The 25,973-nt window shown below is 45.8% G+C and overlaps 1 protein-coding gene and 1 long non-coding RNA gene across 2 annotated transcripts in view; one reads left to right on the top strand and one right to left on the bottom strand.

The window, feature by feature from the left end:
* Window positions 1–61: 61 nt before the first annotated feature.
* Window positions 62–25,973, bottom strand: part of GFPT2 (glutamine-fructose-6-phosphate transaminase 2) — a 45,912-nt gene continuing 20,000 nt past the window's right edge. The window contains exons 4-19 of the mRNA XM_043910667.1: window positions 25,832–25,957; window positions 23,513–23,571; window positions 22,729–22,863; window positions 20,964–21,025; window positions 19,360–19,439; window positions 18,807–18,924; window positions 14,211–14,374; window positions 12,742–12,837; window positions 12,565–12,662; window positions 12,173–12,293; window positions 8,415–8,572; window positions 8,150–8,264; window positions 5,352–5,479; window positions 3,322–3,489; window positions 2,114–2,275; window positions 62–916 (exon numbers count right to left, since the gene is read on the bottom strand). Of these exons, the coding sequence (XP_043766602.1) occupies window positions 872–916; window positions 2,114–2,275; window positions 3,322–3,489; window positions 5,352–5,479; window positions 8,150–8,264; window positions 8,415–8,572; window positions 12,173–12,293; window positions 12,565–12,662; window positions 12,742–12,837; window positions 14,211–14,374; window positions 18,807–18,924; window positions 19,360–19,439; window positions 20,964–21,025; window positions 22,729–22,863; window positions 23,513–23,571; window positions 25,832–25,957 (1,835 nt within the window). The 3' untranslated portion in view covers window positions 62–871. The remainder of the gene's footprint in view (window positions 917–2,113; window positions 2,276–3,321; window positions 3,490–5,351; window positions 5,480–8,149; window positions 8,265–8,414; window positions 8,573–12,172; window positions 12,294–12,564; window positions 12,663–12,741; window positions 12,838–14,210; window positions 14,375–18,806; window positions 18,925–19,359; window positions 19,440–20,963; window positions 21,026–22,728; window positions 22,864–23,512; window positions 23,572–25,831; window positions 25,958–25,973) is intronic.
* LOC122699123 lies at window positions 8,491–8,811 on the top strand. Its single transcript, XR_006342559.1, has 2 exons — window positions 8,491–8,604; window positions 8,762–8,811. It is a non-coding gene; the product is annotated as an uncharacterized LOC122699123 (long non-coding RNA).

Here is a 25,973-nt window from a genome sequence, read left to right as displayed (position 1 = left end):
GTTTTGAGGGGCCCTCAAAAATATGTACACAAAAAGAACAAGATTAACACACACATGCACACAAAATTTTACAGTTATTTATTGTCTTAAAATTGCATAGTACTTTGATTGTGCATGCTTTTAAATAGAGGGCAAGGTAGCCCACTTGAAACTATTCTCTTGCATGGGATTTTTCGGGCTGTTTTTACTATGGGCAGGAGCAGGGACCAAAATGTTGCCTGGGCTGAAAAAGAACCATGATGAGATGAAAGAGAAGTTGGACAGTCGGAGAGATTTAGATGAGAAGACACTGTTGAAAAGAGCTGCAATGTGATAGACCTATGGAGGCATAGGAAGATGGTGGGGGGGAGCTTCCTCGAGGTCAGGGCACAGGACTCAGTAGCAGCCAAGAGAGGATGGGACAGGAGAAAGGAGTCCAGAGGGGCAATGCCTGGCACTCAGATCTGAGATGAACATTCCCTGCCAGGGGGCCGGGTGCACTGGGTAGCCTGAGGGCACCGTTGGCTACAGAAAGCCACATACTAGAAAAATAACTTAAAAGCTATACAACTGTCATTATAAATACTTTGTCTTTAACTAGTGTTGGTTAAAAAAGGTTCACAGTTACTCTGAAGAGAGCTGTATCTCTATTGCACGGTATTGGAAGAGTCTGCTCAGATCCCCATGTGTAAACAATGATTCCCTTCTCCTCTGGCAACGTCAGGACACAGAGAAAACACTACTTGCTGTAAGCAAAGCACTTGGGTACAAGGCACATGGAAGCTGTCAAGCTCTATCGGGATCTACTGAGAACACGCCGAATGCCAGCTTTTCTTCCCACTTGGTTTCACTGGGACAGGTCTTCAAGGTGGCAGTGGTCTCCTCTCTGTTCTCATTCCACGGTTACAGACTTGGCCAGATTTCTGGGGAAGTCAACCTAAAACAACAGAAAGTAGCTGCTCAGACCCACAGGTCTCAGCAACACACTGTTGTAAAGCCAGCTCTCAATGTACTTTACAATAGGAAGATGAATATTCCTGGGCACCTCCAACCATGAGCTCCTTGAGACCTGCATCTTGGAAGGGATTTCTTATTCTAGAAACAATTATGTTTATACAGTAAACGTTAATGGTGCACCTGATATCTGTCATGCAGTGTTAACACTATTAAAAGGATATGATTCATGCTATTAAAAACAGCTAGCTCAATTTGTACTGTTAAAAATTCACTTTTCTTGGAAGTAGACACACTAAAATATTGGTTAAGGGTGGGGCTTGGGAAGGAAATGTGACTGAGGATGGTTGATAAAGTGGGCTTCAACTTTATCTACAGGGTCTTATTTTGTTTACAATAACATTAAAGAAGAGAAGAAATAAATGTCAATGATGGATGATGTATGTACCATCGGATGTTTGTTATATTGTTTTTGGTGTTGATATGTATTTTTTAAAGCTCCTCAGAATAAAATTGTAATAAAACTTCTATCTGCACACACACTTTCTGGTGAGATCATAAATTGGTTCTTTTCTGGAACAGAAATTGAAATAGGAATCCCAAAATGTTGAATGATTTGCTAGATTGAGGATAAACCTTCTAATATGGGAGGAAGATGTACATATGCACAAAGATAATTCACTGCAATTGTTATTTATGCAGATATTCCAAAAGATTAGAAACAGTTTAACCAATAGAAGACTGATTAAGTCACTGTTAAAATCTAGGTTATAAGACTGTGGTGGAATATTGTGCAATGATCAAATGCTGCTTACAAGTTCAAGATCTGAGAACTTGTATACACTTGTAATATATTAAAAAGAAAGTTGTGAAATTTCATCCTTGATATTATCTCAAAAAATCTTAAAAAATTTACAGGCACAAGGAAAAGACCAAACTAAGATATTAAATTTGCTCATCAAATTGCCTCTGGGTGAGAAGCTTATGGTTTAATACGGTCTTCACACATCTTGCAGTTCCTGTTGTTGTTTTCAGGGGGTATAAGTTACTTTAAAAAACTATTTTAAATGAAAATATTGCCCTTATGAATATTTATACCCAATAAGTATTTAAGAGCCAAATGGAACTCTGGGATTATGTCTCTCCCCTTTGCTGGATGAGGTGCAATTTTTAGACGTACGTCATATCCTCGGAGTACAGCCAGGTGGAAGGAGAGGAGCTGCAGTGGAATCACACTCAGGATACCCTGCAGGCAGTCCACGGTGTGGGGCAGCTCGATCGTTTTATATGCGAACTTGGAGCTCTCGGTGTCGTCCTTGGAGCAGAGTATAATCGGGCGACCCTAAGACAGAGAAATGTGATCACAAGATGCAGGTCATCTCTGAAAGGAGCAATCCGTCACACACAGCAGAGTTTCTAAGATCAACGCATTGCAATAATAACAGTGATCTTTTGTCTTTGCTGGAGTTATGGGTCAGGTGAGGTATCTGATTTGTGTAAAGGTCAAAGAGTTTGGAGGCTTTTGTCAAAAAGGTTCCTATGCTTCCGGGGTTGTGGTGGTGGGGCACCCTCCTGCTGCATTAATTCAGCACGCATTTATTGAGTGGCTTCAGTGTGCCTTGCAAAGAGCAGGAGTTCTTACCCCTTACTCTAGGGGCTCATAGTCAAGTGGTAGGAAAACAAAAATGTCAATAAGCAAACCAATAAATAGCAGTGAATTTCCGATAAATGTCACCATGGCAGTAAAACCCTGTAACATGATTGGGAGACAGTTGGGAGGGTTTGAGAAGTTCTCTGAAAAGGAGGCATTTGTATAGAGACCTGAATGATGAGAGGCCAACTGCTGGAAGAAAGGTGGGAAGACTGTTTGGGGCAGAGGAAGCAGCCTGTGTTTTCCAAGTTCTAGTGGACTACTGAAACTGGGGGTGGGGGGCGGTTTCAGTAATGGAAACTCCTGAATTTGGATCCAGTTGGTCAGAAATGTGGGTGGGCTGGGAAGCCGAAAGGCTGCAGTTGGTGGCTGACATGAGGGTGGTCTTGTAGAGGACAGAGTCCTTCACCTGTGAAATCTAACTCTGGGTGGCCAATATCAGAATTGCTCCCCAGGGATCTCTACCAGACCTCCTTTGGTCTCATGTTTCGGATCCAGGACCCCTCCGGGTCGTCTGGATCACTGGGCCTCACCTAGGAGCTTCTGTGGGCATGGCTGCAGGCTGGCCAGCCATTTTCTGAATGTGCACCATGCGTGAGGGATCCCAGAAGTGTGTGCTCACACCTGCTCACCAGCAGGAACGAACACTCACTGCTGGTGCTGGCCAACAGTGGGTGAAGTGGGCATGAGTGGAAGAGAACAGGAGAGAAGTGACCCAGCCTGGCGGAAGGCCTCACCTGGCGAGCTGTGACCTGCTGCAGGGCGTTCTGGCATTTGGCAAAGCAAGGATCCTTCATGATGACCATGATGACAGGCATCTGCTTGTCAATTAGCGCCAGGGGGCCGTGCTTCAACTCTCCAGCCAGGATGCCTTCTGAGTGCATGTAGGTTATCTCTTTAATTTTCTGGGGAAACATGAGGCGGAATCAGTGTAATGCTGCTAATGGGAGCAGATCATCCAGTGGGGAGAAAGGGAAGCCAGGGAAAGGATGATCCAGGAAGCAGGGAGCCGAGGTCCACAGGCAGATGGACACACTGGAGTGGTCAGTGGTACTGAGGGCAGCCAGTGAGGCCAGGCCCAGGGAAGAGGGTTACCTGCTGTCTAGAGCACGCACAAAGCCCAGCACACAGCTTGTATCCTCAGTCGCTAGCTCTGGGGCACAGCCATCCTGCCCCCACCGTGATGGGCAAGTCAGTATCAATCTAGCTTTTCCCCTTTCCTTTTGAGCCAGCCCCATGGTTTCCCTAACAGTCATAGTTTGTAATGATGGCATTGTATTCTATACCTTCATTTAATTATCTGATTAACTAATCCCTCAATTCTAGATCATTAATAACTTCTAAAGTGTTGCTCCAACTTAACTATCAAGCAAAAAGACACACACTGGGGTGTTAATGGAGTTTCCCCCTATGTTTAGAGAGATCCATTTTTTTTTCCAGTTACCATTAAAGCCATGTCACTGAACTGGTGAGAGTGTTGAAGAAAACATTTCTCAACTCCCCTAGAACTATTTGGGTCAGGGAAACATTGTTAGAAGTGTGGCTCCACCCTGGATGCTGCAGACAGCAGAAGTACTGTACCCAAGCGACCACAGAGGGGCCACGGACTTGTGCCAGCAGCAGTGTAAAAGCTTCTTTCTTTCCTCCAGGACTAACTTGGAGACATAGTTGAATATGCATCTTTCACCAGCACACTCAGGAGCTGCAGCTGAGCACCCCAGGTACCAAAAGGTGCCCCGCCCGAGCAATGAGACTATTGCTCCTGAGCAGCTGTGTGCCTGGCCTCTCAGAGGTGCCAGAATCTCCACTGGAAGGATGTGGGAGCTGAAGCTTACTGCAATCAGGCAACTCATGGCTTGCACCTCACCCCAATTCCCTACCTCCTGTAATACTGTTTCCCACCAGTGGCATCATTATTCCAACTGGGCGCAGTGGTGGGCTATAGGCACTTGCTCCACAGGGAGAGGAGGGGGTTCTAGCTGAGTTATAGATGCTGCCGCCCTTCTGACACTGTCTCCCATTTACCTTGCTTGATCATCTGACCCATAAACAGCAAGTGGAGAGTGAGTAAGCCAAGCTCTAGGCTTGGGTCTCTGTGCATCTCTTTCCACCCTCTTAGTAGCCCTGTGGTCTTGGTATCTTGCCCCTACTCCATCAGCTTTCTCTCAAGCCACATCTTTATTGCTGCAGTGGGCAAAACAGCCAGTCATTGATATAAAAAGTGCACGGCTTTCTATGCTTATCTCCTGCACCTCACCTCAGAAGATTGAGGAGTAACACGGGCAACTTTGTAGAGACTCTACCCTGCAGTTCTGGTCTGCCCAAATCCTCCCACACAGACTTCTTGTGGTAATAGAAAAGAGCAAAGTGTTTTTTTTTTTTTTTTTAACTGAGTTTGAATTTTAGCTTGATCACTCCTACTATGTAATCTTGAGCAAGGTGAATTTTTTGGAGGCTCAATGTCCTCCTGGGTCAAACATGAACAATAACTGCCAGTCTCTCAGAAGATGCTCATGAGGTTTGAATGGGCTATCCCGGATAGCGCCTGGTGCAGGCTCACACCCCAGGGCTCTGGGCCCTGCCCCTCTCTGCAGGAGAGACCAGCATCTCTGTGTCAGCAGGGCTAGAACACTGGGTCAGAGAGCGACACCCTCCCCTCCCCCAGCCCAATGCCCTGCCCCCCTTCCTGTCCGTTTCCTGAGGTGTCTCCTGCGCCTGCCCTCACTCAGGGGCCGGTGGAAGTGGGGGTTGGGCAGAGGGTGCTCACCAGGGCTCCTTCCAGGCACGTGGCATAGTTGTAGCCTCGCCCCATGACCAGAAGCGACCTCTGCGTGTAGAGCTCCAGGGCCAGGTCGTGGATCTTCTCATCCAGGGACAGCACTTCCTTGATCAGCTCTAAGTCAAGCACAGAGGAGAGGGGGAGAGCCAGTCACACCAATTATAGAGCAAGATTCACAGAGAAAAGTCATGGTGTATAAGACAAGGCTTTCGAACTCACATCGCTTACACACTTGTCTCCCTTGCATTAGTTTAAAAGAATTTTAAATGCGGATTATGGGAAACAGCTTCTGTTATCGGCTAGGATTTTATTGTGACGGTGATTTGTATTTGTGTTCATATTTTCCTGACCACATAAGGTAAGCAGGGAAGTGTTATTTCTAGCGCCATTTTACAGGCAAGGCAACAGAGGGTCAGTGAGGCTAAATCTCCAGCTGGCCAGCCAGAGCTGACACTCCAGATTAATACTCCTTATCTGGCCATGTGCTATGTCTGGAAAAAAAGCCTGTGTGAGATGGACCAGCACTCCTCAAACTCTTTGGTCTCAGGATTCCTTTATAATCTTAAAATTTATTGTGAATTTCTAAGAGCCTTTATTGCCTTTATTTTTGTGGGATTTATCTATCAATATTTACCAGATTAGAAACTGAGAAAATTAATCACTCATTTAAAAATAACAATAAACCCATGAAATTAAAAAAAAAAAAAACAGTGAGAAGAGTGGCACTGTTTTACATTTTTGTAAATCCTTAATGCCTGACTTTTTCATAGAAGACAGATTCTCTTATCTGTTTCCTCATTCAATCCATTGCAATATGTTTTTTGGTTGAAGAAAATCTGGCCTCACAGATTTGTAGCTGGAGAAAGAAAGAGTATCTAAATAAATTTTTCAAATAATTGTGAATGTCTTTGATATTATGACAAACTTAAGAAGTGACAATTTCTTAAAATAGTAAGTGCAAATGTGGTATCTGAGATCATATCAATAAAAATTTCCTACTTTGTCAACTTAAAATGTATACTTGCTTAAATGGATCTTTACATGTGCATAATTTTGTAACACTGCATTGGCCATTTGCAAAATATTGATTCACTGGATTATTCAAATCTTCCAAAAATGGACACATTATAAAATATTTTTTAAAAAAAAATCAGACTTGTTAAAATCACTGTGAGCTTATCAGAGATGTTTTTGAGTACTGGGAGGTCGTCACACTTGAGCTGACAGCTGCAAGTTTTCCAGATCCTGTTTTGGTTGAAAGCTCAAAGGTTATCGTTGGCAATGGATACTATCATCAGCTTTTCTTGAAGTTTTGGGCTAAGTTGGTTCACTTTTGAGAAAATGTCTGCCAAGTACCAAGTCAGCTTGCTACTCAGTCAACCACAGGGCGCTTTTCTCTGGAACAACCGTCGGACTTCAGGGTGCAGCAGAAGCACTTTCTGCATACGTCCCATTTGTCACATAGAATATTAAAAAGTGTTACAATTTAGTACGATTAATGCATTTTGCCACATAATCAAAGACATTGCTAAGTGAAGTTGTTGCATTTTGGTCATGAGAACATTGTACTGCCTCAGCCCTGAAGACTGCTGAAAGTGCCAGTGGCGGCCACTGTAATGTGCTGTAAATGTCCACACGGCGGGGGAGGCAAAGCATCTTATTTATCATGAATACCATGTTACTACAAAAATAGTTTTCACTGAAAGGGTCTTTTAGACCCCCAGGATCTTTGGGTCACATCTTGATAACTGCCCACTTACCAGAAGAGAGTCCTGTTCTTGCAGGATTATTACCTGGCTTAAAGTTAAAATGCTTTTCTTGTTAATAAATTTTTAGAACGTTGTCTTGGTCAGATTCAGACCTTGAGATCTTGTATGGCTACACAGTGGTTTTCCCTCACTGCCTTCTCTTTGCCCTTGGTTGCAGAAGAAAGTCTGGTAAGACTGGGAACAGCCCCGCCCAGAAGAGCCTTGGGGCCGTTCATGTTTCCTGAGCAACTCCTGATTGTCTGCCCTGGCTGGGCACCTGGACACCAGCAGTGACTCTGACACGTAGAGTTGGTGCTCACTAGGTTGACACGGTTGGGGAAGACAGGCCAATACACAGGAGAACAGGTAATTTCAAGTCACGGCATGTGCTATAAAGGAAAGAAATGGGTTCCTGCTTATAGAGAGCTAAGCAGGGGATTGGGCTTCCCAATTCTTGCAGGCAAGAATCTGCCTGCAATGCAGGAGACCCGGTTCGATCCCTGGGTTGAGAAAATCCCCTGGAGGAGGGCATGTACTCTTGCCTGAAGAATTCCATGCACAGAGGAGCCTGGAAAGTACAATCCATGGTGTTGCACAGATTAAGGCCCCTACTAAGGTTACCAAGGAGGGTCTCAGGAGGCGACTTTTCAGCTAAGACTTGGGTGACGGGAGCTGTTTGTCATATCAAGAGCTGGAGGAAGAGGGTTTTGGTAGAAGAAAGAGCCAGTACAAATGTCTTCAGGTGAAAAGCGCTTGGCATTGCTGAAGATCAGAAGGTTGGTGAGGGAGGCCCCGGAAGGGAAGGGAGCTGGCAAGGGTCAGAGGCACAGGGGCCCAGTGTGCAGGGCTCCAAGGCCTAAGGACAAGTGCGGACTGGAATCCTGGCCCAGTGAGGGGGCTGCTACAGTTTAGCAGTAAGTAGAAGTTTTGAGGAGAAGGGAATGATTAACAGAATCATTTATGGAGAGAGTCAGGCAAAGGAGCAGCCAGGAACAGTCCACAGGATTTGACAACGAGCAGGTGAGCTCTGGAACATACCGGGCAGAGATTTCAGGCCATGGATGATCTCTCGCCTTCTGTTTTGCAGTGAAATGCGGTCTTCAGACATCATCAGACCAAACATCACCAAGGAGATGAACTGACTGGTGTAAGCCTGAGGACAGAAGAGTGTTGCTAGCAGAACTGGGGCGATGTGCATGTGGTGACCGCTCAAGATGAGACAGATCCCGGGGCTCCCCTCCAGGGCTCCCCTCTGCTCCCCACCCAGCAGAGGCCCTCCTGTGGGTGCCCACGTGGCTCCTACCTTCGTGCTGGCCACACCGATCTCCGGCCCTGCGTTGATGTGGACGCCGCAGTCAGTCTCTCGGGAGATGGAGCTGCCCACAGTGTTGGTGATGCCCACGGTCAGAGCTCGGCGGTCCTTACAGTAACGCAGTGCCAGGAGCGTGTCTGCAGTCTCCCCTGCCACACAGATCCTTCTTTTCAGTTCACAGGTATGTGGCTCTGCCAGCCTTAACCTCCACCCCTGACTCATTTACTTCTGGCTCATAGGCAGAAATTGGTGCCCAGACAGTTTGTGTGTGTTTAGAAAGGAAAATGTGTGGTCAACAATTTTTTCTAGTTGATTCTTTTTTTTTTTTTTTTTTTAAGGTAAGATGTTCTTTATTAGCACAAGCTGGAATTAAGGTTGCCGGGAGAAATATCAATAACCTCAGATATGCAGATGACACCACCCTTCTGGCAGAAAGTGAAGAGCAACTAAAAAGCCTCTTGATGAAAGTGAAAGAGGAGAGTGAAAAAGTTGGCTTAAAGCTCAACATTCAGAAAACTAAGATCATGGCATCTGGTCCCATCACCTCATGGGAAATAGATGGGGAAACAGTGGAAACAGTGTCAGACTTTATTTTTTTGGGCCCCAAAATCACTGCAGAGGGTGACTGCAGCCATGAAATTAAAAGGCGCTTACTCCTTGGAAGGAAAGTTATGATCAACCTAGACAGCATATTAAAAAGCAGAGACATTACTTTGCCAACAAAGGTCCGTCTGGTCAAGGCTATGGTTTTTCCAGTGGTCATGTATGGATGTGAGAGTTGGACTGTGAAGAAAGCTGAGCGCCGAAAAATTGATGCTTTTGAACTGTGGTGCTGGAGAAGAATCTTGAGAGTCCCTTGGACTGCAAGGAGATCCAACCAGTCCATCCTAAAGGAGATCAGTCCTGGGTGTTCATTGGAGGGACTGATGCTGAAGCTGAAACTCCAATACTTTGGCCACCTCATGCAAAGAGTTTACTCATTGGAAAAGACCCTGATGCTGGGAGGGATTGGGGGCAGGAGGAGAAGGGGACGACAGAGGATGAGATGGCTGGATGGCATCACCGACTCGATGGGCATGAGTTTGAGTAAACTCCGGGAGTTTGTGATGGACAGGGAGGCCTGGAGTGCTGTGATTCATGGGGTCGCAAAGAGTCGGACACGACTGAGCGGCTGAATTGAACTGAACTGAATGCCAGAGACACAATTAGCACTTAGATCTTGAAAAAAAGGAGAATTCTCTAGTCTTAAAAGTAAATAGGAAAATAAAACATTCATGGGGATTTGGATTCAAAGTTTGAAATTAATTTATCACTTCTCATTTTACTGTTTAGTGTGAAGTGCATGTTCTAGGGCTGTTGAAACCTTGATCATGACAACTGGCAAACTATTCAACAGGATGGGGCCTCCATATGGGGACTGCCACCGCAGAGGCATATGGGAATCACTTGATCACTTGGGTGTTTAGTAATGCAGTTAATGTGGTTCACTGTGATCATTTCTGTAATTAGATGAAAGCTGACTCCTAAGTGGAACTAATTTGGAAGGAATTTATTAAAAGTCTGTGTGTGGTTGAATGTTAAACAGAACATTTAAATTCCATAATTGAGGTTTTCATGAAAAATATGTGAGACAAGTTTTTCTAAAAATGGCTTAAGATTCAGGATGGGGAACACATGTAAATCCATGGTTGATTCATGTCAATGTATGGCAAAAACCACTGTAATATTGTAAAATAATTAGCCTCCAATTAATAAAAATAAATGAAAAAAAAAATAAAAATGGCTTAAGACTCTCTTGTCCCTGGTCTTCTCTAATTTTTCTTGAATCGTATAAGACAGAGTGGTTTATACTTACTCTTCTGTTATCTCACTTCCCATTTTCTATTTAACCCACTCTGTCTGGCCTTGTGCCCTGGTGGATTCTCAGGTTCAAGATTTCGCTACTATTTATGTGACAAGTAGTTTCTCACCCACTGTCCCACTGAATTCTCATGACAGCTCCTCCCCAATGGGAGGCATCACCTCCATTTCCCCTTTAGGATGAGGTATTCAGAGATGGAGGAAATCAATGCCTCAGTTGCTCAAGGCCAATTAGCTATAGGTGATGGAGTAGGCCTGGCTTGGGCCTGGCTCCCAGTATTCTTTTTTGGACTCTAAACGATCTCATTCAGAATGGGCTGAAATTTAATATTTAAAAAGCAAGAATGACCCTAAATGGTGCTTCTCAAACAGATCTTGTTTTAGAGGAAAACATTTCTTGTAGCCTCCAAGTGTGGACTCAAATTATTTTTATTAAAAAACAACTTAAATAGGTTCACGCATAAAACAGCAAGAAGTCCCTGTTGGTTAGTCCTAAAGAACTCAAGTGAAATTAGATATGATCCGGAACATAAAATCAAACATTCAATGTCCACACAGCCACCGCTCTTGGCTCTGCCATCCTAACTTTGTTCCAGTGCAGGCTGGTGCAACTGTGGCCCACTTCTCCTTTCCTGTTTCCACTCAGACTTGCATCTAGCACAATGGGCCACATGGCCCTTTCTCAGCACCAGTGGGGGCCAGGGCTGGGAGTTGGGGACATATCTATATTCATCAGTATCCCCATTTTTGATAGTTTTAAAATTTTAATGTAAAGAGCTAAACAAAATGAAACTTTAAACTCCTTCTATGAAGTCACTCATGAGGTACCACTGCAAAATTTCCACACTAAATGCACCTCCATTCTTTGGTTAATGGCTTCCATCAATTCATGAAACATTTTTAGGCTCTGACAGAATTATAAACCCAAAGGTAAGTGGCAACTGAAGCTAGAGGGCAGCACCCGGGAACGAGGTGGTCAGCTAGATAGTGGGTATGTCAGTGTTAGTTTTTCTTAGCTTGTCACTGAAATGGAAACGCTATTGATAATTCATGCTGAAAACAGCATAAAGAGATATTAGGGCATTCTGTTAATGCTGCAGTTGTGATAATGACACTGTTGTTATATTTTTTCTTTTATCATTTACAGATACATTCTGAAATATTTATGGATAAAATAACATGTTTCATATAGACTTTTAAATAAGCCAGTGAAAGAGAGGGGTTAAAGTGGCTATGATGATACAAAATGGGTGAGCTATTTCATAACATAACTGCTTAGGCTAGGTGCTTCCTCATGCGAGACTCTCTTCTATAAAGGTTTGGAATTCTGCATAGTTAACTGTTATAAGAATTCTCCCAGAGCTCATGCATACGAGTTCCAAGCACACAGCTGTGGATCACCTCCCGGACCCTCTGTCCTGCCTTGAGCTGGAACAAATGCTCCAGAATGTTAGAAAGTCACCCTGGCGGGGTTTCCTGAGCTGAGAGAGGGTAGCCTGGATTCTCTACATGTGAAGAGTGTCTATGCCTCCAACTGCTGGACTGCGTGAGCACTGCATGGTGCCCAAGCAGTTCTCAAAGGGACTATCAACCAGGAGCATTAAACTTTCCTCTAATTTAAACCCAACACACATTTATGAGTACCTCGGTGAGGGGGCTCTTAAGTCCTGGACTTGGAATGTCAGGAGAAGGAAAAACTGCTGCATGGCCCTCCTCATAAAACGGGACAGTAGTTGATGACTCTGAGGGTTAAGTGACTCTGAGCCTCAGAGCATGTGGTGCACAGTCTGTGCAGAGAACATCACTGGATGAAGGAGGGGGGAGCTGTGGAGTGCCTCACTGGGAGGACAGAGCCCTGAGGTGAACTAATGGAAACCTATAGCCCTTACCTGACTGGCTTATGAAAAAGCAAACGTCATCCCTGAACACAGGTGTGTTCCTGTCCAGAAAATCACTAGCAAGTTCAACCATCACAGGGAGCTCGGTCAGTTCCTCCAAAACTTGCCGCGTCTAAAGCCAACAAAAATGGGAACTGGAGTCAGTTACAGACACTACAGGGACAAAGACAGCTGAGCTTCTAAGACATCGCTACATACAGGTGGGCAGGGAAATTCAGGCATTCACAGGCCAAACTGCAGAAGAAATGGCTCCATGCCAGTTCTCATACTGGCTCATGGCAACAAATTTGGAAGGCCAAACACAGGACAGGATCTAAGACTCATCATGCCCTAGCCGACACTGCCTCCTGGGCACAATCGAGGGTCGAGCCTGTCGCACTTACGGCCACAGCAGCGTGGTAGCTGGTCCCACAGCCAATCACAATGAGCCGTCGGCATCGTCTGATCTCCTTCAAGTGGTCTTTCAAGCCACCCAGGAGCACTGCAGGACACATGCAGAGCATTAATGCTGACATGACGCAGGGACCACGCATAGGCCTAGGGCTCGGATGAGGGATTACCTGTGTTGGTCTCAAAATTCACTCGACCTCTCATGGTATTGAAAACTGATTCTGGCTGTTCAAATATCTCCTTCTGCATAAATGCACTGAAGTTACCTGGTCAAACAAGCATCAACAAGATGAGTCAATTTTAATTTTGTTACACTACCACTGCTTAGCTTTTAAGAAAAGTTATGCAGCCACAGGGACACGTATAAAGGCCACTACAGATTACGAAGGGTATCTCCAGGTATTGTCCCATCTGAGACTCACGGTGACAAGTCAGGTCAGGTATGCTTACTGTCTTCACTGTGCATATCACACCCTGCAGCTTGAAGGAGGGAGGGATGTAAGCAACAAATGCGTGGCTGGCCTTCCTGGGCCATGCTCCTCTTGGCAAGGCCACAAGAAAGCATAATGCTTTCCTTCCTTCTACCCTCCTACTTAGGAAAGTACGCATGAAGCAAGTCCAAGGAAATAGGCCACTTTTTAAAACCAAATACACTCCTAACTTCTGTATTGAAATGAAAAACAAAAAAACCTTTTGAGCCACATATTTCTAGGGCTCTGATGTGAATGAAACCAGATAATATCCCAGACATCCTGACAGGTGTTACGCCTGATGCCTGTCAACAGGTGTGCAAACAGGGTGAGTGCCCTCTGTGACATACAGATGCACGATGCCCAGCATTGCAGCGTCCTCGTATGCTGCCCTCGGCAGAGAACTTGTAGAAAGAGTGACACGAAGCAAACAGAGCAAGTGAGGAGAGGTGGGGCCGCAGCAGATACAGATCAGAGAAGGGCTCTCTGAGGGCGCGACGTTTCGGGGGAAATGACCAAAAGAAGCCGGTCCTGTGAGAAGCTGAGTGAGTGCCCCCCTCAGGTAAGCAAGCACTCCACTTGTCTGAGTAACGGTGAGGAGGGCCGGATGGGTGGACAGAGGCATAGTGAGAAAGGGTTGCATGAGGTGGTGCCCGGCTGGGTGTGGGTGGTTGTGGGCTGTTGCTGGGAGTGTGGGTTTTATTCAAGGAGCAGTGGGAAGCCATCGGAGGGCTTTACGCAGCAGGATAAGGGGGTATGATTTGCGCTCTTAAAAGTTTACCCAGGTGGCCCTGTGGAGAAGCGTGTGCACAGAGACCAGTGTGGGTGCAGGAAGACGGGCTCCCCTGGCGAGGAGAAAGCAGTCCTGTTTACCGCAGGCCTGTAGGAATGTGTCCTAGAGAGTTCTGAGGGGAGGTAGTTGATGGACTGAGGTCAGATCAAGCAGGAAGACCTGGTGCCTGGACACAGTCAGACATTCCCTTTGGAGTAGCCAGGCCAGGCACCCCACATTCCCTGAGCTACATGAACCACAGACCACCTGCGGCCCCACCCCAGTGCTTAGAGCAGGCAGGAAGGCTGTGGTGCCCGCCCTGGACTGGGAAGAGAGTCTCCCCCACAGAGTACCTGCCCCTGAGGTTGCTGCACAGGGACTCTCAAAAGACACTTGCCTTTCATGATTTGCTGCAATTCCATCTGCAAGGTCTGGATGGCTCGAGATGGGTCATCACTAGCCAAACGCTTGACCCGATGAATAGAGAGCTTCCCATCAGCCACTGCGGCAATGTCATCATCCTCAAGGAAGATGACCCGGTTGGTGTGCTCTATGATAGCACTGGAGCAAGGAAAACATGGGTGTCAGAGACAGGGCCGACCCTTGACAGTTACAAGGTGGCAGTTACTCACTGCGTCTCAACTGTGGGTCCGTATCAGCAGGACCGAAGAGCATTTTGCCATATGCCATAGTTACACTAATTCATACCTCTCGTCCCTTCCAGCCCCCAGAACTACTTTGAAGCCAGCCCCAGACATCAAATCATCTGTAAACCTTTTGGCTTATAGCTCTAAAAGATAAGAACTATTTTGTAACCCTACTCTAATACCATTATCACATCTTAGAGTAATAGTTATTCCTTCATATCATCAAATATCCAGTAGGTTCAAATTTCCCCAATAATCTCATAGATGTCCTTTTATAATTGTTTTCTTCAAATCAGGATCCAAACAATGTCAACTGTGGAGAATGTTCAAGAACTAACATATTATTCTGAATCATAAAGGGAAAGTATGAAACATTTATCTTGCCTTTCCAAATGATTTGTCTTTCAGGATAACCACATTTTACGAAGACAAGTTTCTCTTTAGAGGAGGTAAATACAGCTAATAAGGAATGACAGAATTATAATAATCAACCTATGAACTTATAATTGTTAATAGCTCTAATCAAGGTCTATCAGTGGCTACTGACACGAAGAGATGAAACTCTGAGAGCAGCTTTATAATGGATGAATAAGGCCGGTGATACCGATTTTAACAGCACTACAAAAGGACAATGAAACAGAGAGCCTCCTGATGGAAATACACACTACCTATTAAATAGTCTTGCCAAAAAAAAATCAAACCTGATGATCAAGTTTCTAGATAACTGTAAACTCCTGTTTGCAGGAAATACAGAAGACCACGGAGGAGGCACACAACAAAATCCATTTAGTGGGAAACTCATTCGGACAAATGACTCTTCTTGTACACACATACACATGCATGCAAGCCAAGGGAGGGACTTAAAGGTAACTGCAAGATCTACCCAGTAATGAAATGTGCAGTCATTGGCGTTTATTTTTATATTAACTTTCTCTGTGTGGAAAGTAGTAACGATTTTTCCCTTGAGATGGTAAATGAAAAAGAAAGGTAAGCAATAGTACAGGTGGTACACAGATATGCTAAAAGCCATGAAAGTGGGCTTTTCTGGTGGTTCAGACAGTAAAGAATTCACCTGCAAATGCAGGAGATCCCTGGGTCAGGAAGATCCCCTGGAGAAGGGAATGGCTACCCACTCCAGTATGCCTGCCTGGAGAATTCCATGCACAGACTAGCCTGGCAGGCTATAGTCCATGGGGTTGCAAAGACTTAGACATGACTGAGCAACTCACACTTAACACCCTGAAGGTGGTGCTTGAAGGGCCATGAGAGGAAAAAACGCTCATTCCGCCAAGTGCTACACCAATATGCGCCCTGCGCAGAAAAATGAGATTTAAAACTGCTGATACAAAGCTAAAAAGAGAAAACAATCAAGTTTATGGTTCTAAGAGAGGCATCTCCAGATCCTAGCGAAGAAAGATAATGTAGGATGGAACGCGCTTGCACTAGAAAAAATATTTTAAACAATAAATGTTCTTTGAATAAAAAGCAGAAAACACAGTCAACAACAGGAAGAAGTAAAAATGGCCTGATTCAATCTCTAGTAAAGAAATACCGCTTACACTGACTGTACTTTCCTTCAGACAGGGCTTAACATGTGTGCTTGATTTACGTGTGCATGTAATCTGCATGTTTAAATATAACGACTGTTTTAATTTACAGAATGGATGGGGAGTCATCAAGATTACAGGCCCAGGAGTTAGACCTGAGGTGGAGTCCTCATCCCTGTCTCTCACCAGCCTGTGGCCTTGGACAACACAGACACGACCCCTCTAAGCCCGCCTTGGGTTCCTCAACTTCAAAATGGAAGGTGACCACTGTGCCTCCTCTAGAGGTCTGTAGTGACGACTACAAGGAGTCTTGGTAAAGCCCTCCTCACTGTGTCCAGCTTCCAGTGCACAGGGCAAGCTGGTCACTGTTGTCACGAGAGCTCCACAGCATGCCTTCATACACCAGAGGGTCACCTCCGTCACTCTTATTTTCCAATACGTATTGTTTCATCTATACACACAGCACACTGTAGAATCACTTTTTCAAGTTCCAAAAACTTACACAAACAAAAGAATGTCAAAGATTCAATGATAGAATTGAATTTACAGATTAAGAAGAGTAAATTTCTTTAATAATAATTTTAAATTATGAAATTAACTGTAAACCAATTAATGTCTTCATAACAACATTAAGCCTTCCTACCAAGAAATGTGGTAATCTCTCCCTTTATTCAAATCTCTTCTTGTTTCTCATGGTAAGCTTTTGCAGTCTTTTCCAAATAGGTTTTGAATTATTTTTATTTAAATTTATTTTAGGACCGCCCTGGTAGCTCAGCTGGTAAAGAATCCGCCTGCAATGCAGGAGACCCTGGTTCAATTCCTGGGTCAGGAAGAACCACTGGAGAAGGGATAGGCTACCCACTCCAGTATTCTTGGACTTCCCTGGTGGTTCAGACGGTACAAGAATCCACCTGCAATGTGGGAGACCTGGGTTTGATCCCTGGGTTGGGAAGATCCCCTGGAGAAGAGAACGGCTACCCACTCCAGTATTCTGGTCTGGAAAACTCCATGGACTGCATCGTCCATAGAGTTGCAAAGAGTCGGACATGACTTCCCTACCAAGGAATGTGGAATCTCTCCCTGTATTCAAATCTCTTCTTGTTTCTTATGGTAAACTTTTGCAGTCTTCTCCAAACAGGTTCTGAATTGTTTCTATTTAAATTTATTTTAAGGGATTACAACTTTTTTTTTCCAGCTGTGGTAAATAGATTACTTTTTTTGTTCAACAAAGTTTTGCTGAGAGTCAACTGTACCAGTCACTTATGGAGACATGAGTGGGGGATAGGGTGGATGTGGTCCCCTACTACCCATCTCGAGCTGACAGCAAAGTGGCTACTCCTGGGATGTCAAATTTCCACGTCTTTATACTCTGAAGACCCATAAGTATTACTTCTGACAGCCTATCAGGTGGACTTTATATAATCATATAAAAGTATATGATCATATTGCCATAAATAATTGCTTAATCTTTCATGTATGGCTTTTTTTTTTTGAGAAACATCTACCGTACTTCACTGAATACAAGGTAATATTGATCTTAAGATTGTGATTATTTTATGTGCTTCTAAAAAATTAAAACTATAGCAAATTATAATTGCAAGATGCTACTCATAGATGCTAAAATCTATAAAATAACTATATCTTAGAAGCACTGAAATATTAGTTTCTCATTGAAATGGTGCACTAAGAAACACAGTTTGGGAACTGTTGCCCTTTCCTAATCAGCATGAAGTACAGTGCTGGCTGGGGGCTGAAACAGGCCTTGCAGCCTGGGCTGCAGATCCCCGTTACTTCAGGTTTCCCGGGAGACCTCACCTGGGGAGGTCTTGCTTCACATCGAGGCCCTGCCAGAGGGTGGTGGGGAAAAAAGGCATAATGAAGATTTGGATAAAGGAGGTAGTAGTGGTTGTGTTTATGATGGTTTTCTAGGGCTTCCCTGGTGGCTCAGCTGGTAAAGAATCTGCCTGCAATGCAGGAGACCCAGTTCGATTCCTGGGTTGGGAAGATCCCCCGAAGCAGGGCATGGCTACCCACTCCAGTGTGCTTGCCTGGAGCATCCTCATGGACAGAGGAGCCTGGCAGGCTATACAGTCCATGAACTTGCAAAGAGTCGGACACGACTGAGCGACTAAGCGCACATGATGGTTTTCTATTTCAACTAGCAGGAAAGTGCTTCTGTCTTTTCTGAGTGTATTTGTGTGTATCCATTTTTTGGATACACTAAAATGGGCATGAAGCATACTTTCTCAAGTTTCAGAGTTACTGTTTGGTGTACTGATGAGAATGTGGACTTTGGGATCCACTGGGCCAGAACCCTCAATCTTGACTCTGTCTTTTATGAATGGGCAGACTCTGGCAAAGGCAGGCGAGGCTCAGGAAGGACCGAAGGTCTGGAGACACTTGCCCATCTAAAGGGAGCAGCCTCTGAATCGCTGCAGAAATGACTGGAGGGAGCTGTCTGGTGTGCTCAAGTCTGCTGGTTATCCAGGAAAGTCAGACGTTTAGATTTTTATGGAAAATTTCCCAGTTTTACAATGTTGGCAACTAATTCAATTATTCTGTACAGCCCCATATGTTGTTAGATCAGTGGACTTCGCCTTTGGCCACCAGGGCTGCTGCTGCCAGCCATGCCCAAAGTGGTCACTGGGCGAGGATTCCCTCGGGAGGGCCGTCACCTCTTCCCTTTGCTGAGCTTTGAGAAAGCAGCTCAAATGAGGGGGTAAGTAAGAAAGGAGGGTGTTCAGCCAGTCTTTCTTGATTCCATAATCCTCGGAAAGAAAGGAAACAAGGTCTGGCTACCTTGCATCAGAAGCAAAAAAGAATTCCACTGCTTTATTGCCCACAGCGTGAAGGCAGGTCGAGCTGTCCAGCCTCTTCATCCTCGTTTTACAGATATTCTTCACATTCTCAATATTGCCTAGAAAATGAAGGGAAGGATCACAAATCCTGTTCAAACTATTTCCTCTGAACAACAGGAAGAAGCCAGTTTCCCCTTTGAATACGTGTGGCAGAAATGTGCAATTTTTAGCTCTGTCTGTATCAGCCAAATTGTGTAAAAGATCTCCAAATAGGAAGAGCTCTGAATTGACTGCTAACAAAACAAACCAAATCAACACTCAAATCAGGACATGGGTGCCTTTATGTAACAGAACCACATACAGCTCCCTTGGCTTGTGTACGTAATTGAAAATATACACAATAAAAAGCTTTTGAAAACACGGAGCCAAGTCTCAGTTGCATGAAGACCATCTGGACCTGGTCCCAGCAGAGTGCAGGGACGCATCCTGCCTCTGAGGGGAGCTGCTGCCCCCGAACACTGTGGCGCTGTTCAAGTCCTTCTCATGAAACTTACGTGTCCTATATAAGACGGGGATCTGTTCTGTGGAGAGTTTGTATTTGCTCCTTACTCCGATGAGTAGGGGACTGCCTCTCCTGTAAGAATAAGAGGGAACTGAGTTACCTATCGCCTTGACACCCTGGGCTGGGTTGGATGTCCTCTGAACACTGAAATGGTACCCACATTGAGCCCCCTTCCCGGGGCAAAGTAACTCCAAGATCCCAAAGATTGTCCCAGAAGTTATAGAACCACTAATTATAGATAATTTAGAAAAATAAACTTTTATTGCTTCTTCACACTACCTTCCTCTGCATTCAAAATAGTAACATCATGATAACAGACTTTAAAAGGAGCTTCAAAATGTGACAGGGACCAACGAGCATTTTATAATTCTATAATTTGAAATACTTAAATTCCAAATGGCAATTTAGTTCCTGTTCAAGGAAAAATAAAATTATAAAACATTCACATTATTTCCTGCCTTGATATTGTGATAGTCTGGGCCACAGGTACGTTCTCAATGGCTCCCCAGCGCCTTCAGCATGAAGCCTGCACCCACAGGGCGGCCTAGATCCTACGGAGCTGGACCTCTGCCACCTCCCGGCTCCCCACCAGCTCTTGGGTTTCACGGGGTAGTGTCCAGACAGCCCTGCTCGCTGCTGTCACCCACGCCGGGCACATAGAAGGTGTCAGTAAGCGCACACTGAGACTATAGGAGCCTCAAGTCCCACCGGCGCCCCTCCCTGTCACCATCCTGGCCTAACTGCAGATCCCTCACTCGAGGCTCCTTGCTCACGCTGGTTTCTCGGCCTGCCTTACCCAGGCCGACACCTGCTTCCCCTTGGGCCCCCTGTGCACTGCCTCCTAGCCCCCATCCAGAGAACGACATTCTCAGCCCAGGTCTGCCCTCCTGCACAACCAACTGTCCAGTCCTTAAGGGTCCAGTGTCCCTGGGTCCCCGGCTCAGCACGCAGTAAGTGCTCAACAAGTATTGGTTGGAGTGATGGATAGATGAATGGGTAGATGGTCAGACTGACTGTGGATGGATAGACAGATGGATGGATAGAAGGGATGGACAGATGAATGAGTAGATAGACAAATGGTGGATGGAGAGACAGATGGACAGGTGGGTGGTATAATGGCACCCACACAGTACTGGGCTCTAACAGAAGGACATGTGGGCTGACCCAGGCCCTCTCAGCTGATTCTTGGGTCACACCCGGCATGAAGGTGATGAAGCTTGAGCTCTTGGCTTTCAAGGCCTCTTCTTTACTGGACTCAAATCAACATTCATTTTTGTTCTTAATTTCATGTTCGTAATTTTACATGCTTTTTCTAAAGGGAATCTTTGAAACTGACCTGAAACCTGGATCTGCCCTTGCTATACAATTTTATTTTCAGTTGGAATTTGTTGTCAATTCCTAAAAAAAAAAAATCTAGAGATTTCAAATAAATATCCAATTTTCTAGTTTCTCTTTTAAAGAAATCAGAAACTCCAGCCACAGTTGTCCCTTAGTACCGTCCACTTTGCCAGAGGCCCTGCTCCTACCTTGGGCCTCAAGCTAAGTGATTTTGTTTTATTTATTTGTAACTGGAAATGTCAGTGCATTCTGCCTTACCTTGTGGCCACGGCTTCTCCAGGGTAGTGGATGCTCTTGAAAACCAGGGCAAATGCGCCTTCCTGAAAAGACAAGAAAGGAGAGTGAAGAACAACTCACTCTGGCTAAGCTAGGCTGCTGCAGCCCAGTCAGTCCACGACTGCAGACAACTCTCCCTGGGGCCTCTTCACTGCAGGCGGTCCTGGGGTCACTCACTCAGGGTTCTGAATGCAGGATGGCGCATGCACAGGGATGTCAGGAGGGGAACGAGAAACCGACCACACCACAATCAAGCACCAAAGCCCGGAACTTGTGGATTTCACTGGGAGCAATACACATCACCCTGTCCAGGCCCAGAAGGAACAGCTTTTGGCTCTGTGATGACCTGGGTGGACTGCTGCGGCTAGGAAATGAGAACTGCAGGGGTGCGGCCCTGGGCCTCAGGGACTGTACCTACTCAGGGAGCAATCATGAGGATGAAAGGGGCTAAACTAGGACTATGTTTAGCGCCACACACGTTAGTGCCTGGGTTCAAATTCGGGCTCCTCGCATCAACTGGGCAATCGTTTCAGCCTTCTTTGTGCCTCGTGGTGAGCGGCCATCCTGTACGATTTCTGTGAGCCAAAGCATTTTAAGTGCCTAGAACAGTGCCTGCCATGGAAGCATGAGTTGTTATAATTATTATTTCTATGGCAGTAACGACTCTGTGTCTTACCTTGTTGGTTTGTGCAAATCAGAATTAGAATACAGCTCTCCTATCTCCAGACTCCAAATACTCTCCCTATTTAAAACCTTGATGCAAAACTCTCTCCTACATTCTGACCATCCATACTAACCAGGGCCCTACTTGACCTTATGTACAACCAGCTATCAGTCTGGATTTCTAAGACTTGGGAACCTGGGCACACCCAGGGTCTCACGCTATGGCCAGTGTGCCAGAGATACCCAGGGCCAGCAACTCCAGGCCTCTAAGGGTCTTTCAAACTGCCCCAGATGAAGGGGGTTTAGACAGAATCTGAGGAGCCTGATATTCATCCCGCTGGTTTGTCAACAATGAAGTAGGACTGAACAGAAAAGTTCTTCCCAGTCTCTGCCAAAAAGAGCTCTGTGTTGCTACGGGTACACCGCTGACGTTTAAAAGGGCCACCACTGGGATGCATTCCCAAAATTTAAAATTACAAAAAAAAAAAAATTACAAATGGGAAAGAGGAAATACTGTGCTGCAAAACTAAACTGGTTCACTGTGCATTAGTTATGGGACAGGCTTTTATTTATAAATATGTTCTCTAAATTAAGGTCCCCCAAGACAGGAGTCATAGGGCAAAGGGTTTAACAGTAGACTTACTTAAAAAAAAAAACTGAAAAGACCAAAGGGTCACATATTTTAAACTGCAGTGTTTGTACCCAAAGAAGCCTCTGACCCCAGATGTTCCAGACTCCTGGCCCTGAACACTGTCTCCAAACTGCCCCCATCTTGGGGAAACTACGGACGGCACCGATGCTCAGAGGGTGGACTCCAGCAAGTCTGGAGCCCTCTCCTCCTCCTCCACCATCCCACAGAGGGCCTACTCTACCTCCTTCTCCAAAGAGGGGTCTCTCCTGGACAGTCCCCCACCAAACCTCAGAACTCCTCCCATATCTACAAGGATGCAACCTTTTAAGGCCAGACACTGTGGATAAGCCATCTTTAGTCCTCAGGTCCTTGGTGCGGGTTTGCCTAATAAATGCCGATGAAAACTGAAAAGGAATGAAGGGAGGGTTTAGACAACTGAGAACTGTAACTTACCAGCTGCTGAATGACTCTCTCTACCAGAGTTGAAAATGTAATGTCCTCAGTTTCTCTGTTGTCGAACACGTATTTAATCAGCTTGGCAATGGTTTCCGTATCTGTTTCTGACTCAAACTCATAGCCTTTGCTTTCCTGGAATATTTGGTTGGACAAAGTGTCAGATAACAGGCATTGTGCAATGCTGGCCTGGCCAGCTCCCTCTCCTCCCTTATGACTTGTCCTTGGAGTGACTTAAGGCGAGAACAAGGAAAACAGGGAAGGGATGAGAAATGTTTGCCTGAATCCCACAGCCTAACACAGCTGAGTCACTCTAGTCTTCCCTGAGATCATCCCGCCTCAGAAGCTTGTCCTTGCAATTAATCTGGACATTGCAAAAAATGTAGCAATCAAAATGATCAAATACACTGAGTCAAATCCACCACCTCCCAACCAATACCACAACCTCTTCATACTTGAAACACTTGCGTCTGTCTTCCCACCCTGCATTCCATTTGGTGTATGAGTCGGTATGTTATTTAGTGAATACACTTTGTTCTTTAGAATCTGCTGTGAATCTGAAACAACATTTGAGGTAAATGTGAATGCCCTTCCCTCTCCTCCAGGGAGATCTGGGAAGGAGGCTGAGCTAGGGATAAGGTCTGCGTCCAGTGTGGTGACGTGGCCAAGAGTGGATGGCAATTTGCTCCAGCCTTTTTTTCTGGCAGGAAATAAGACGGTTGGAAAGTTTCTAGGAAAGACCAATATCACTTGACTTAGATGTTACCCAGGGGCCGTATCTTACCAGAAATTTCCTCAGGTCTTTGTAATTTGTGATGATCCCATTATGGATGACAACGAATTCTGGAAGAAAAGTTTAGTCAAGAGAGAAATGCTATGAAGATGTGAAGTTCAAGTCAGATGTGAAGACAGACAATTTGACAGCTTGAAACTCTACAAACTTTGCTTATACAGAAACTTGTGTTAAGCAAACTTCATTTATAGAGATGAGAACTGACATCTGCCATGACTTCAATTTAAACCCGAGGAAATAACACCTTTCTCCTTTGATAAAAAGGAGAAAGCCTGGCCATGCACTGAGTTCTGATTTGTGGGCTACAATATCATGAAATAGACGTTGGTATTTATGTCACGTGAGATGATTAACCCTTCATTATCTATTAACTGTCTTCATATCCACTCCCTTCTCCATTTTTTTTCCATGTCTATTGTGACATTGTTTCCTCACATTGTTTTCTTAACCCTGTCACACTTTCTCTCATCAGAGCCTATTGTCTTAACTTCTCATCAATAATTTGTTTTCAAGAATCTGTGTTTTCTTTGTAAAAGACTTCTTTGTGTAATTTTTGTATGCAATGCAGCTGTTGGGTATAAGTCTTCCTTGAAAGAATGCTCTTCGGCTATCAGTGATGAGTTAGAGAAACCTTACGAATCTTATTTCCCGGTTGTTTTCTTTTCAATTATTCATCCTGAGTCAGGGCAGGCACTTCCAAGTTTGGGTGTGGGGTATCTGCTTGGAGCCTCCCTGCTTTGGGGACACAGACTCACTGTCTGCACTGAGGTGGGGTCCACCCTATCATGTGAGTGGGCAGGAGGCTGGGATGATGCGGCTGCTCTGCTGAGAGGCATGCCCTGGGCTTTCCTGTTCTCTGGAAGAGGCTTCACCCTCCCAGACTGGGCAGGGGAAGCTGCCTCCAGGCACCAGTGTGAACAGGGGCAAAGGCACCAGGGAGGTGCTGTCTCCTGTGGCCTGACTTCCACAACAACTAACAGCAAGTGAGGCTTGTCAAGTGTTTAGTTAATCGTATTGAGTGGGCCAAAAAGTTTGTTTAGGGTTTTTCCCTAAGATGTTAAAGAACAAATTTTTCAGCCAACACAATAAATACCCTTGGTGGCTCAGATGGTAAAGAATCCACCTGCAGTGCGGGAGACCAGGGCTTGATCCCTGGGTCAGGAAGATTCCCTGGACAAGGAAATGGCAAGCCACTTCAGTATTATTGCCTGGAGAACCCCCATGGACAGAGGAGCCTGGCGGGCTGCAGTCCATGGGGTCACACAGAGTTGGACACGACTGAAGTGACTACCATGTTCAACATGTTCATTAAATACCCCACAGCCACTCTTATGTATCTGACCCCTGCTCTAATACGATGCTTGGCAAGAACTTGCATTATGCTGCATTCGGGAATCAGCCTGGGTTTTGGGGGCCCTGGCTGACTCCAGAAATCATTCTCTCTCCCGGACACTCTTCCCATCATGACCAGGTGTGGGTTGTGGGGTTTTCCGACCTGACCAGGCCCAAACTAGAGTGGTGACCCTCTAGATGATGTCTCAGACCTCTGTCGCCCTTGAAGCCCTGTAAGGAGTCAGGGATTATCCCCTGCCTTCTCATATGCCCATATGTCCTGCTCCCAGAGGCCCTATCAGCCTTGGGGGCTGAGCACAGAGTCTCCGAGAGCTTCCAGCGGCAGCCCCGAACCCACACGTCCTGCCTGTGTGTGGAGGAGCTGGGGGCACCGTTTAAGGGAGCCGCCACACAGAGAGCCGTCCTGGGGGCTCAGGCAAGCCATGTGGGCCCAGGCCTACTGGGGGCTGACGTGCTGCAAGGGGACTTGGAAGGTCAGGATTGGAGCAGGCACCTCAGGTGTTAGACAAGACCAGCACTTCTACCTGCCCTGGTGCGGACCACTCTCTTCAGAGGCAGGGCTGGGTACAGCCGGATGAGAGATGAACTCAAACCTTTCCTCAGGCACTCTGCCCTCTGGAACACCCTGGTCCCTAGTCGAGAAACAATGCCCAGGTCTTCAACCCTTTGCACCACCAAGTCCCCCTGAGGCTGGGTCCCCAGGGCCAACAGAATTTGTGGGAAGGGCCACTGTGTTCCTGTGGATGCCCATGGAGTCAGCACTACCCAGAGGCATCTGCACTTAGGAGGCCAGGTTGAATTTGCCTCCTGTCCAGGGCCCAGGGTCACCAGTTTGGATACTCAGGGAAGACAGGGCAGCTGAGAAGCCAGGTGGTGCTGAGTGTGGATCAAGTCTGACACACACGTCACAGGGCCAGTCACGCCCCTGGGACAGGGGAGCAAGGCTGTACTACATACCGTTGCCTTTGTCTGAGCGCTGCGGGTGGCTGTTGACAGCATTGGGCACCCCGTGAGTGGCCCAGCGTGTGTGGGCAATGCCAAAGTGGGTCTCAAACTCCACTTTCAAGTCCATGCTGTCTTGTTCTAGATGAAGGAAAAA

The sequence above is a fragment of the Cervus elaphus genome, chromosome 9, assembly GCF_910594005.1.
Source record: "Cervus elaphus chromosome 9, mCerEla1.1, whole genome shotgun sequence".
Lineage (NCBI taxonomy): Eukaryota > Metazoa > Chordata > Mammalia > Artiodactyla > Cervidae > Cervus > Cervus elaphus.
Note: the sequence above shows the minus strand (reverse complement) of the source record. Positions and strands in the feature narration are given on the sequence as shown.